The 14,555-nt window shown below is 43.0% G+C and overlaps 1 protein-coding gene across 4 annotated transcripts in view; it reads right to left on the reverse strand.

The window, feature by feature from the left end:
- LMCD1 (LIM and cysteine rich domains 1) overlaps positions 1-10,541 on the reverse strand; it is a 68,931-nt gene extending 58,390 nt beyond the window's left edge. For 2 of the 4 annotated variants that reach the window (XM_008049924.1, XM_008049925.2), the window contains exon 1: positions 10,280-10,443. In XM_008049924.1, the coding sequence (XP_008048115.1) occupies positions 10,280-10,321 (42 nt within the window). In that variant the 5' untranslated portion in view covers positions 10,322-10,443. Of the gene's footprint in view, positions 1-10,279 lie in introns of all 4 variants that reach the window. The other 2 variants (XM_008049927.1, XM_008049926.2) reach the window with 2 other exon arrangements.
- Positions 10,542-14,555: the final 4,014 nt, after the last annotated feature.

A 14,555-nucleotide genomic window follows, 5' to 3' on the forward strand; every position in this document is an offset into this window, starting at 1 on the left:
TGATGTGAATATTCCTTTCTTTCTGTATATATTGCATATTCTCAGTCCTCTTTTTTTTGTTGTTATCACAACATGAGTTTATATTTTCCTTCAAAAATTCAAACTGGTGAATTTGCTGGAACTCCATCGCTTGGGCTTGGGAGAGTCTCAAGTCACTTACTTAAGAAGTTTTCTACATGCCAGCCTAGTGGGCCCTGCTATCCTGCCACCCCAAAGTATTTTGGTTGAGAGGAAGAGGAACAAGTTCTCAGATAAGAAAATAAAAGATGTGCACCTGGGGATGAGTGGTTATATTGGAATGTATTTCACCACAGTCCAATATGGATGATATTCCCCAAGTTGGAAATCAAATAGGATGGAGAATATGGGTGTCATATTTGGAAGGCACAACACTAGATGTGACCTGATCCTAACAACTCATTCATCTTTGTCTTTCAACACTCAGCTCAAATATCCCTTCCTTGGGAAGCCTTCCCTGACCTACCCAGGTAAGATTAAGTACTTCCTTTTCTGATCCCCCTCAGTCCCACATTTGTACCTCTGGGCAAAGTCTTTAGGTATTGCTGTGATTCTTCGATGATTAGAGTAGGCTGTTCTTTTTCTAAATCTATCAGGTTTGGGTATTCCTTTCCTTTTATTTCTTTCCCAGCTCAGTCCCTGGCACATAACAATTGTGTAATATATGTTTGAACAAGTTAACTTCTTATAGTTGGACAAATCAGATGTGGGTTAAAAAGTTTCACCAAAATAATGATTTTGATATTATTATGTTGTGATAACAATATTTTGAGAACTTATTCTGCTTTTTCTCAACCATAACTGTTTACCATTTCACTCTCATTAGTTATTTTAAAGGTAATGATACCTATGTCTAATACACACATTCATTATATGTCAAGTCCTGTGCTAAGAACTTAGACTCTTCTTAAGAGTACAATCACTCTTAGATCCATCCTATTGATGAAGAAGCTGAGGCTAAGAACTAATATGACTTATTTAAGATAAGAAGAACTAAGTGGCAATACTGGGATTTGAACCCAGTTTGTTTAGTCTGAGGGCCTCAGATTTCAATCCACGATAGTTACGTGTGTGTGCACACATGTTTAATATATGCACATGTGTATATGATACTGGAAAAGCTTTGTCTTGATATTTCTTAATATTTTTGAGTTCTGTTGGCTATCTGACATGAGAATATTTATTCTTAGAACAATGTTTTAAATGAATAAAGTAAAAATACAGAAAACAGTATTACTAAAATAGTATCAATATATAAAAACAGATCTGTGACTTAGTAACATATGTACCTTTATTAGTCTAATTAAGAAGATCTAGCAGTGGGTCTAATCACTGTAATTTCAGAGCAGGGATGAATATAAATGGCATGTTGGGGATCTGTCTCAACTGTAATAGGATATAAGATGCCTGGTTTAAAAAGCACAGGGGCTGCTAAACTTCCAGGGCTTTTTGCCTTTATTCATAATAGAAGGAAATGTTAAATTTCAGTTAGAAGTTAGAGATAGAAAGATCCGGTACTTTTCCTCATTTAAGTTCCCTGACACCTCAATTCTATAGATACCCAGTTAAAAAACCTTTACTCTATCCACTAACAAGATTTTTTAAATCTCCCTTTTATACTTTCTTTAAAATAAGAAGCCTCCATTTATTGACTTCTTCTCCCATTAGAACCAGATCTTAGCAAGGAAACAGGCTGGCCACAGAGCCAGGGCTGGGTTGGGGAGCACAGGCATGTCTTGGTAGGTAGGGTGGCTCTTCTCCAGGATGAGGGCAAAGCTGGGATCCACTTTCTCTCCACCTTTCAGCCAACAGATTACCCAGGTCAGTCACCTTGGTGGTCATCCTCATGAATCAGAACCTAGAAACGCCACTGAGTCATACAGCCCAAATAGATGCTCTCTTTTTAAGGACAAGTTTCTTATGGAGTTATTAGTCAGTCAAGAGCCCTTTCCCTGTGCTCCTGCCCTTTGGTGTCCCTGACATCAACACTATGAAAAAAATGTAGCCAAGGGTGTTCAGCTGTCTCTGAGGACATATGCTGAGCAGAGACAACTGGTCTACCACCCACATCTCTGCTAGAAGGCCGAAGGGGCTGCTGGGTACTGGTGGGACCTGAGAGCTTCCAGAAGTCCCTCTTGCCACAGATTCTTCATTCAGTGCCTCAGGTGGTTTCTTCCTAAATGGGAAGAAACTAGGAGAATAACTATCACACTCATTCCAGTTACATTGTCAATGATGACTAGGGTCAGAATATGGCTCCAAAGGTGTGCAGTCCTGGAAAAATCTGTGGGTAGTGGGAAAGGAGGAAAAGGTATGTGTGTTGAGGAGGAGGGAGGTTCAGAAACACATGGAATCCTAAGACACTGGCATTATTTGACCTTTCTCCTGCCTTATAAAAAATGAATTCCTCCAGACTTAAGTCTGCATGGCAGGAACCAAAGCTTTCTTATTCATTGTCTTGTATTCTGCACAGTGGCTGACACATAACAGGTGTTAAATAAATATTTTCTGTATGAAGAAATGGGTGACTATTACCCTGCCTTACAAGCAAGACACCCAAGGTATGCACCTGAAACACAGCAGGGGTCAACGACTGGTACTGGGCAAGGGGAGGGCTGCTTTAGAAGAGCTAGCAATTGGACACCCAAGACAAATTGTTGCTGATCTCATGATTTTGCGTATGATGTGGCCTAAGTTTATAGCTAGGTCCAAATTTAGCTATAAAGAGAAGATTCTTTGATATTTTAGAAGCCACACGTGATGTAGATAAACTGAACTTGGTCTTCCACATTCCAGCACTTCACAACCAAGGAGATTTCAGCACTGTGCATCAGGAAGAAATATTTACTGAGCACATATTATATATCCAAGCACTTTATGTGCTTTATTTCATTAAATTATTTCTTAAATGTAGATCTACTTTAGTTTTATTTCTCAAATGAGAAACCAGAAGTCCAGAAGAATAAGAAACCCCGCAAAGATTGCAGACTTCTCAAGCAGCAGAACCGCAAGACACATCTAAATCTTTATGCTTTCAAACGTTGTGTGTTTAACCACTCCTTGAATAGCTTCTGAACCTTGTGGCCAAAGCTAAGTCCATATACAAAATATTCACCTGACCTTCTAAAGTTTGATGTTGTGAAGTTGACACAAAATCAGGGTAGGGAAGTGACAAAATAGAGAAAACATTCTTTCCCCCTTCATTCATAAAAGGTGCTGTGAGTCAGTAGCTGGTCCTGGAACCACTCAGTTACATCATATGTCAATTTCGGATGTCACTCTTCCCTCCTGTCCATCAGCAACATGAGGAGGTTGAACAAACAGATCACTAGAGTCAGCTCAGCTCTTTTCAAGAATGATTCATTAGCATTTGTCTCCAAAGATACATTTTACAAAGAATTCAATGTTTTAAAACAGGAGGAGGAGAAAAAATAATCAATCTATAAACAAATCACATGGATTTGAAACAGCTGCCTTGGGTTGAACACCAGAACTTCTTTGTCCTTCGAAATAGTGACTTGCCAAATGGAACTTTTAATTTCTTCCCTCTTAGAAATCTTATTTCCTTTGATGTCCTGGTGGGGACCTGAGCCATGTTTGGCTTGGTCCTGATTTACATATTATTGGGTAGACTGTGAGTCAGGCTGACCAGGCATGCAGAGATGTACATTCTTGGGCCAAGCTTATTCCCAGGCTAGAATTCCCTGAGAGCTCTAGACTAGGATTTTATGGTTTTTAAAAAAGTACTGGGATAATATATATAATTCCTTAAAAGGTGTCTCTGCTATCCTTTTGCTTAGAGAGGTCCACTGACCTAGAACACCAGGAGAAATCCAGAAAGCTTTTATTCTACACCCGGGAAATAGTTTTGATTTGGGGTAGGTGATGGTATACACTGGTAGTGACTAAGATATCAGAGTGGTGCAGATGCTTGGTAACATGGAGCACTGGACAATTCCTGAGTCAGACTATTAAAGAATTCAATGGGGCAGAAAAACTTGATTTGTGCATGAAGCACTTCGTAATAAACATAGTCCCTCTCCACTAGATATTTGCTTCTGATGAATGCTGTTTCTTGTATGGTGGAAATAGTTTAAGTTTTGGAATCAGGCCTGAGTTTAAGTTGTTAACCTGTCATTGTGTGACTTTAGGCAAATCATTTTAAACTCTTAGTATTAACTTACTCGTGTAAAAAGGACACCAATATTTTTGCATGGTAGTTCTTAAGGCTAAATGAAATAACACACAAGAAAATACCAAGCAGCTCTGTGTCCTCGAGACAGGTCTTTCCTTCCTCTCTTTTGTTTAGCCCCAAACTTCTCTGTCCCTAACAGAGAACAGATAAGTCTGTTGGGAGGCAAGAGTCCAAATATATGATAAAAGTAAGAACAAACACATCCTTTCTGAGAAAAAAAAAGTAAAAGGGTTTGCTTCTCACATAAAAGAGCAGATAAGAGCCAAGGAACTGATTTGGGAGTTTTACAAAGCTTTGTCATTTGTCATAACGCTTTGCATTATCATTTGCTTTTATAAAAACAGTTTCTGTATCAAATATTTAGGCTTAGATACCAAGTTTACATTTCAGTCACTAAAAAATCTTGGTCTTAAAATCCAACTTCATATTTAACTCTTTCTATAAAAGCTTCACAGAAAGTATTTTCTAGAACTTTTGCAGACACGTGCTGTTGATATGTGTGAAGCTCCAAGAATGGTTCTGGACACCCCAGATGTTCCATGTGAGGTTAAAGAAATTTTGTGATCTTGAGGGACTCCTGAAGAAGTGGCTGGTGACCCTGCACCTGGGAAGATTGTGGCAGCTGTCGGCCAAATCCTCTTCCTGTTATCACATGGTAGAGGTTGTGGGGCTATATCCAAACAAAGGTTCTTCAAGAGCAGCAGCTGTCTCTTCGTTTGGATATTCTGAAAAGCTGCTCCACAATCTGTTTTCACTGGAATCAAGCTTTAGGCCTATTTTGCCACACTCATTTGTTATTTGGGAGATGAACTCACATAAAGGAAAGGCCAGTGGGCTGGAGGCAGAAGGAAGCTTGTGTCTCATCCGAGTTCTGCCTCTTCCTAGGAAAGGTGACTGCCCAGTGTCACCCAGTGAGTAAATGTCTGCAGTTATTGCAATGACTCAGTCCCCTTGCCAGAAATCTGTTCTTAAAATAAAGATTTAAATGGTGTTGGACGAATGGTAGGGAGATAAGAACTCTCAAGTTCTGTTACTTATCATGGCAAATCTCCACTTTCTTACAAACAAACTATCTTGAATGTGTAAGTTGGAAAGAAAGAATGATTCGACTTCCCAAAATCAAATCAAATACCTCCTCTGGAGCCCCATCAGCTCCAGTGGGTTGCAAGAAGAACCATCTCTTCACTTCTCCACTCTTTACCTTTTCATCACCAGCAGTGGCCTGAGTGGGGGAAAGACACACAAAAGCCCAGACAGCAGCCCCTCTCTCCTGGTCCTCAGCCTTTGCTGAATTCAGCCCATACTTCCTTGTCACCTTTAGTCAGTTAATGCAGAGAAAATATCAATCTAAGGATCTTTCAGAGGGGAATCTCAAAGTCATTTTTTCACCTTCCTACTTGTAGGAGTGTTGGTGAGCTCTGGGCTAGTCCCCTAGTCTTGGAGATGAGATGGCTTAGAGATGATCTGATTAAGCCTTTTCCGGCCTCCCACCACCACAGGTGGCAAATGCATTGGTGAAGGTCAACTGTCAGCCCCTAACCCCACATATTCAGACACACCTGCAAACTAGGACAAGAATCTGCAATTTACAAAGTAATGACTTCAGCATCTGTTTTTTAGAGATCTTTTAGGAGACCTGGATAATTTATTTCTGTTTTTAAAAAATAAGGCTCTGTTTTAGGCCAAGTTGCTTATACACCTATGGGCATGTCTCCAATGTCTCGGCTATTAGGGTCTTTAAGTGACAGCTTAATATGTTTTTAAGATTGAAGGAGCCAACGACAATTCTCGAGGAGCCGTGTTTACGTTGGACCGGCCTGCCCGGGTGATGTGCCAGCAGTTTTGCACACTGTAGGAACTGGAGGTGAAAGCAAGAAAGGCTGAGTACAGAGGGAAGGGCTAGCCTGGAGGTCAGGAAAGCCAAGAGGGCCGTGATGTGGAGCAGTGTGGAGCGAGATGCCCAGTCGAATCTGACAATGCACTTATTACTCCTTGGGTATCAAGTCGAGGGGTGACAAATATAAGCCTCTGCACGTTGATCAGCACCTACAGAGCCAACAGTGAACATGCTCTTAGATCTCTTTGTTCTAGCCCTTTCTAAATTCCTGCAAATGGTTCCTTGGAAGTCAAAGGATCTGTGTTCTTGCAGAACCTAACAGGCTTCAGGATACCTTCTTGGCAAAATCTGATAAGGAGTATGATTCCTCTGGGCCTCGGTTTCCTTATCCAAAAAGTAGAAAGAGCTCCAAGTCCCCTTCCAAGTCTAAAATTCTGTAACTCCTGAGTGAGATGCTCAATGACTGGCAATTCATATTTAAAAGGAAAGGCTCTGTTTTGTGTAAGCAGGTTTTACATCTTTTGGGTGAGAATGAAGGCAGAGGTCATTGATCATTGTCCTAGCTTATCAAGGCTGAGCAACTGGCTTAGGTTCAGCTAAATGAAAGTTGGTAGCACTTCAGATGGGATAGTTATAAGTAAAAGTATGCTCTTCATTCACCAAAAGACTCCCTTCAGCATTTATATACTCATTGAAATGTACCATCACCACCATAACATGGCTAACTTTAATTGAACTCTTATGTGTTGAGCCCTTCATATACATGATCTCTTTTAACTATTGCAGCCTCCTCGGGAAATAGATGCTGCTATTGTTTTCTCAATTTTCTTTTTTTTTTGAGTTGGAGTCTCACTCTGTCGCCCAGACTGGAGTGCAGTGGCCGCTCCCGGCCACTGCAACCTCGACCTGCTGGGCTCGGGCGATCCTTCCAAGCAGCTGGAACTACAGGCGTGCGCTACCACGCCCAGCTAATTTTTGATTTATTGTAGAGATGAGGTCTCACTGCCCAGGCGGGTCTCGAACCCGTGGGCTCAGGCAATCCACTCACCTCAGCCTCCCAAAGGCACGGGATTACAGGCTGAGCCACCGAGCCCGGCGTTTTCTCAATTTTCAAATGAGGTGAGGACACAGACTCAGTTTTCCCAAGAGCACACAGCACACAGCTCAGTGGAGCTGAGGTCTGAACCCAGATCAGAGGTCAAAGCCTATACTAGTAATACTAGTAACCAACATTCTTTTTTTTTTTTTTTGAGCCAGAGTTTCACTCTGTCATCCAGGCTGGAGTGCAATGGCATGCTCACAGCTCCAGCAACCTTAACCTGCTGGGCTCAGGCAATTCCTTCTATCTCAACCTTCTAAGTATTTGGAACTGTAGGCACACACCACCACATCTAGCTAATTTTTAAATTTATTGTAGAGATGAGATCTTGCCATGTTGCTTAGGCTAGTCTTGAACCCCTGGGCTCAGGCAATCCAATTGCCTCCACCTCCCAAAGTGCTGGGATTATAGGCATGAACCACCACACCCGGCCAATAATCAGCATTCTTAATAAACACAAAGAACAAATTCATATTAGTGATTGGTTTCACCAAGAATGGCATTTTACTTTCAAGACTCTGCTACCAAGAAATGTTGGCAATTTCACCATTCTTGGGGAAATCTCTGTAGTAGAAAATCCTTTCCCAGCAGAAAAGCCAATAACGGCTCATGAGTAGCCAATGAAAGCATCTGACTTATCAAGGGTGAGAGAAGTTGAGAAATTCCTAAGCTCTGCCATGATGTGTGGGTACAACCTATAGTAAGTCCCTCAGCCTGTCTGGAACTGGTTAGATGACCTGTGAGGCTAGCCCAGTGACTGGATTTTATGTTCTGTGTTGAAGATCTTTTTATGACTTTTCAGTTGCTGGGGATTCCCTCCCTCACCTTGGGGACAGGGCAGTGGAGACAGTGTGTATGCCATTTAAAGCCATTTCTCATTTTGTAAGTAGGTTCCTTGCAACTCTAAGAGTCTCTGAAATTGTTTCAAAATGTCTGAGTGTGATTATGCATCCTGAAGCCAAGTGTTATAAAACCCCCCACTGCTGCAGATTTAAAAAGTAAATATGCAATAAAAGCTTTTCAGCATGCTGCTGATATGTCAGTGCTTAATCACTTCTGCAATGTTCAGTTCAGCAAGGCGAGCTTCTCTTCCACTTCTTTCCTCTACACTTTTTGAGTTGAAGGCACTGGTTAATCTACAAGGTGGTGATCTTCCTCCAGAGTGTCACAGTCTCATGAGGTGAAAAATATCTGCCCTTTCATCTCTACCCACCACATTCTTTCTTTAAGCCTGTAATTGGATCTAAATGGAAAATAAACCCTTTGCAGGTCAAGGAAGTTGGCACCAGGGGGTGACAAGAAGGAGAACATGTTCTACCTCTGATCTGTATAATCATACTTTCTTATGCAAAGGAAAATAAAAACAAGGATTTCTCCAAGCAGTGTTCAAAACAGTGGTGAGGAGGGGGGTTTCCATGTACCTCATCTCACTTTGCATATTAACCAACCAATTTATATTCAAAATGCCCCAAAATCATTTTACTTTCAAGAGGACACTGGAACTCTGGCACCTTAGCCCATAACTTTTCTACTTGGTTTGAATTTGGGGAGACAGTTCAGATACACAAATATCACAGTGCTACAATAAGCTAAAAAATAATAATGCATATGTGTCCTGTACAAACAGTATGGTCTTAGCTGGACAGATATTCTCAGTGGTTCACTCAGTGTTTTGAATCCTGCTATGTGTTATATGGTGTGCTATGTTAAAACAGAGATGATCAAGAAAGGTTTGCCCTCAAGGAGTTCAGAAATATGTGTAGAGAAGTAAGAGCACTGCATGTATAACTTTCTACTAGGTAGAAATTAATAGGTATCTTCCAAAGGTCCAAAGTATTATGGGAATGCCACAGACAGAGGGATGACTTGTTTCTGCAAATAGTCTGGCAGATGCAATGAGGCATGGTGCATTCCAGAGAGATGCCCAGATTAAATCTGACATGGTGTACACATTCAGAAAGATCCACTGGACTTTGTGTGGGGTCTGGGCAGATTCATCATAGAAGAATGCAACTATAAACTAGATGGTGAATGCTGTGACCCTAAGGAGCTGGCTTGCATTTTTATTTTGATTCTAACATAGTCTTTTTTTCTTCCCTCTCATTCTACCCCACAGATAATGGCAGATATTTAAGGAGGACTTTGCCCTGAAGTCACAGTTTAATAATTACTGCTTTGGGAGATTAACCCACAGTGTCACCATCCCTGCTGTTATGGCTAGTAGGGGAGGTAGGGCTTATTCCCACATTGGAGACAAGAAAGCTGAGGCTCAGAAAAGTGACTTGGTCAATATGGTGCAGTTAAAAAGTGGCAGGTCCCAAGTTTGAATGCCCAAGGCTTTCCTTACACTCTGCCGCCAGCTGGAACCAACTCTCCGTGACCCTGCTGCTCAGCTTCCCCATTTGGAGAGCTTAGGCTGTCTCTCTGAGCTTCCTTTCTAGTCACATGTCATCTAGATCTCCAGTCTGTGCCCTCTCCCATTTGCATTCAGGTAAGGGATGCACAGGACATTGGAGCTAGAAGCCCAGCCACAGGCCTCTGTGCAGTAGTTTACCCGTGACCTTCTGGGCTCCAGTCCAGCCTTTCTTGAAAGAGAAATGTGCACACCCTGGGGACAGAAATTAGTTCTCTTGTGCTGGAACTGCTGCCACTGCCAACATCATCAACTAAAAAATTGGTTGTTGTTGTTGTTGTTGTGTGTTTGTTGGGGAAAAACACAAAATATTAGGATGATAGCAAAAGGGGAGACTCCTTGTGAGTAAATATTACATGCCCCCCGCCCTCATTTCAGTCACTTGAGAAGGCAAGGAGTGAGGAAGCTAGAGTTTTTCCCTTTACAGACAATAGGATCACACACAAAGTTTTACCTTAATTAAATTTTAACTAGCGTCACCAAGGAATTAAGACACTTTGCAAATAAATACTCTACACAAATGGCTCAGAGGGTGGATTGGGGGATGTGTGCCTGTTAGCTCAAACATATATTCCCACCTATTTTGTTTTCTATGCAGTCTTGGAACTTAGTAACTGTCTCCTCCTCATTACCTCCAGACAAGTCTCCGCCAACAGATGGACAGGGAAAACAAGTGAAAGAAAGGATCTGGGTAAATACAGGCAGAACTCCGCTCACCTTTTGAACTCCTGGGTTGAGGTCCCTAGCCACCTTTGCCATCTTCTTCTGGGGCGGAGGGACAGCGCCTGGCTTCTCAGGCAGAGGCGCGAGGGCGCGCGGCGGGGACCGCAGCGGCTGAATGGCCAAGTTCGCGGGCGGGGGGAGCTCTGTGCGCGGCCGGGCGCCGCCTGGCTGCTTTAATTGGAGAGCGAGACTCCCTCTAAAACCCCGCCAGCCAACCGGCGCGGGCGCTCGCGCGTGGCCAGCCAATCCCAGCGCGAGGCTGACCCCGCCCTCCGGGCGGCCTCTGCCGGGCGGCGCGAGCCGAGGGGAGCGCTGCCCTGACGTCAGCGGGCCGCGGCCCCTGCCTGCCCCGCGGCTCCCTTCGGTACCCCGGGCGGCGGAAATGCGTCCCCACGCCCTTCTCCTTTAAAGGACAGCGGGCCGAGGGTGGGGCGGGCGGCGCGGCTCCGGGCTCCGCGATCCATTCAGGTCAAAAGGGAGAGTGATCAAACAGGAAGGCGGCGGTATTTTTAGTCAGCCGGGTCCAAAAATAAACGCTGAGCTGTGTCCCCCTCTCTGCTGGTCTTGGGGGTGCGGGGAGGGAGCGGGGAGGCAGGTGGTTTGCAGGAGTGTTGACAGGGCTGGGTAACTTTTCCCAAACATGGGTGAGTTCTCCAATCACCAAAGAGGAGATGCGACTCTAGCGAGTTATGATTTTTTTTTTTTTAGGCTTAACATTTGTAAAAATATTAAACAGCGTTTTCATAACTTTATTTGACATAGATCCTCCCTGTTCCACGAGGAAGAGAGAGAGCACTATCCTGATTTTAGAGCTGTTTCTGTGGACATATTGTCTCATTGTATCTTCATAATTACCTCAAGTATTATTATCATTATGACTCCAATTTGATAGATGAGGAAACAGTCAGAGAGGGTAAGTGGTCTAAAGTTGAACTCTTGAACACAGTTTGAGAGAGAGAGAGAGAGAGAGAGAGAGAGAGAGAGAGAGAGAGAGAGAGAGAGAATGAGAGAGAACTCACCTGGAAAGAAGGGGCACAGGATTAAAAACATTAAAGTAGGAAATTAGTAATTTTTAGATGAATTGGGTCATGCAGGCCTGAGTAAGCAAGATTCCATCTGATTTTGCACATCCTTGAATGTAGTGTCCTTGCAACATATAACATAACTTCTCATAAGATAGAATTGGCCATGTTCTCCTCACTGTGCTGTGTTGTTTGCCTATAAAGCCACATCTCTCTAAGGAACCAGTTCTGCACACTTAGATTCCTTTGGGAATACCCACTCTCCCACCCCTGATTGACAGAGGATTAAACACAAGCCCTTTTTATCCTAGAGGGAATACTGCTGTGTCTGTCACGAGGTTTTTGTTCTGTAACCCAGGTTGACAGTGCTCCAGTGAGCTAAAATAAATTTCGGTTGCACAGAGACTGAAGAGTAATCTTAAAGTGTACCTTTTGGGATGGATTTGGTGGGGATGGGAGGCTGCAGGTCACATTCTGGGGCTTTCTCTCTAACCGGAGGTTTTTTTCTTCCTTAAAGACTCCTCCAATTTAGTTTTTTTTTTTTTAAGTTGTGGGGTAAATTCAGGGTTAAGTATACAAAAGGTCATTGTGTAGGTAAAGTTTGGGTCTCACTTTGGTTCCCACTTCACCTGGTTTGAGATCAGGAACACTTATTGATGAGATGTCCCCCTCACCCCCCCGGCAGTCTCCCACTACTGCCAATCCCTTTCTTACAGTATTATGATAACTGTTCAGGGTCCGCTTGTGAGTGACAGTTTAGTTCTTATCAACATCTCCAGTGATCCTCAATCTTGACCGGGTTGTGAACTGTGACTATTTTTTTTTTTTTAACCACAGTCCTGGAAGGGGCATTGCATTTGTGGCTCATCTTTTCCAAGATGAGGGATGACCTATTTCTTCTTTCATGGATTTCTGCTATAATTGACCTTTGCCTTGCTTGCTTCCTGCTGTAGCCTCCAATGCCTACCATGTGGTAGAGGCTCAGGACACATTTGGTGAATGAATAGAGGTTGGGTGCTGGCTTTTATTTATTTGTTTTTTGTTGATACATAATGATTGTGCATATTTATGGAGTACATGTCATATTTTGATATATGTAGCGTAGTGATCAAATCAGGGTATTTAGGATTTCCATCACCTCCAACAGTTATCATTTCTTTGTGTTAGGAACATTTCGAATCTTTTTAAGCTGTTTTGAAATATACAATATATTGTTAACTATAGTCACCCACTGTGGTCACACTAGGACTTATTCCTTCTACCTCACTATATGTTGTACACATTATCCAATCTCTCTTCTTCCCCTGGGTCCCACCCTCACCCCCCAGCCTCTAGTAACCATCTTCTACTCTCTGCCTCCATGCACTGAGCAGACAAGGGGAGAATAGGGAGAGACAGCACAATGGTACACCTAGCCCGATTTGTCCAAACTTCCAGGTGGGCTGCATGTTAAATCAGCAAGTAAATAAACAGTGGCCAACAGAAGCCTGGCTTGGGAGAGGAGGTTTCCACGTGAATAGTCCTTTCAGCAGTAAATCCTAGGAACAATAGCGCTAAACCAGGATGTCATGTCAGAAGCCTTTATATATCAGAGATGTGGGAACAGAAGCCAGGAGTATAACAAAGGCGAGCTTTATCCCTTTTAAACTAGGCAAAAGCCAACCCAGTGAAGTCATTTCCCACTCCCTTCCCAGGCACCCTTCTTGCCCCATCTTGAAAAATCACTGTTCCAGGGAAGAATGCTCATTTTATTAACTTTAACACTGCTTAGCTCCAACCATGAGAGTCCCACGCCCCACCCCCCAGCTTATTTTCACCCTTGGTTCTAGGTACAATTAGGAGGCAGATATTGTGACTGTCTCTCAGAACGTGAGAATCAAAAACTGCTGCTTAGGGTAGGTCATTGCCCTGTTTCTGGAAAATGACCTGCTATAGACAGAGAGGTGATCCCTGCTGTCTGTTAGAGCTTGTTCTCTCTCCAGTTGGGGATACTGACTCTTGCCCTTTAAATCCTATTTTCAACCCATGTGTTCCAGGGATCCTATGGTCAGAGACTTGTCTGCACACCTAAACAGACTATTACAACTTGGATTTGCAGGAAAATGGGGGACATGTGGTTATTGCACCTGAGCCTCACTCTAGCTCTAAGGTCCTCTTTGCTTCTCTTTGGAAGAAAATGGGTTATTAGATAGTTGGATGGAAGGAATAAGCTATAGTGTTTGATACCACAGTACAGTGACTATGGTTAGCAACTATATATTGTTTATTTTAAAATAGCTAAGCGTGTTCCTGGTTGAAGGAGTAGAGAAATCTGAATTCCCTAAGGTTTGTTGCTTTGTGATACTGGGGTTTATTAGAAGCATTCGTTCATCTGTCAAGTGGTTTTGGAGCAACTGCCTTAAACCAAGCCCTGTACTAGGTGCTGGGGACACCCAGGTAAATGAAACAATCCTTATTCTTGGAGAGCATGTTGATCTAATAACTAACACTGGGGATACCTGGTTGAAAAACCTCTTATCTTACTTGAATTTTAAGACAACCACTCTCAGAGAAAATGAAAATTCTGAACAATCTAGGACTTTATCGGAGGTCATTTAGCTAGTGAGTGACAGAACTGAAATTCAAATTCAGGGTTTTTTTTTTTTTTTGAATTGGAGTCTCACTCTGTCACCCAGACTGGAGTGCAGTGGCAGCTCCCAGCCACCGCAAACTTGACCCGGGCTCCGGCTATCCTTCCGCCTCAGCCTTCCAAGTAGCTGGAACCACAGGTGCGCGCTACCACGCCAGGCTAATTTTTGATTTATTGTAGAGATGAGTTGCACAGGTGGGTCTCGAACCCGCAGGCTCGGCAATCCACTCACCTCAGCCTCCCAAAGCGCAGGATTACAGGCTGAGCCACCGAGCCCGGCTCAAATTCAGGGTTTCTAACTTGAGATTGTGTCATTTTTAATTTCACCACACTGCATCCCATAATAGTTATAGGCATGAGAGTAGGCACTTGGAGTAAGATGATGCTTTTGTTGTCAACATTATCATAGGGTGTGTCCTAACTGAGATTTTTGTATCTGAGTCTTGTGTTCTTTTCACCATTCATGAATTACACAAACAAACAGACAGACAAACAAACAAACGTTAGACTGGGAACTACTATGGCTTCGGCCCTGAACTGAGGTTACAACGATGAGTAAGACAGGAAAGGTCCCTGCCCACACAAAGCTTCTATTCTAGGGGGGTGGGAAGAGAAAGAC

Source organism: Carlito syrichta, unplaced genomic scaffold (assembly GCF_000164805.1).
Source record: "Carlito syrichta isolate Samal-C Ts95f unplaced genomic scaffold, Tarsius_syrichta-2.0.1 Scaffold139895, whole genome shotgun sequence".
Lineage (NCBI taxonomy): Eukaryota > Metazoa > Chordata > Mammalia > Primates > Tarsiidae > Carlito > Carlito syrichta.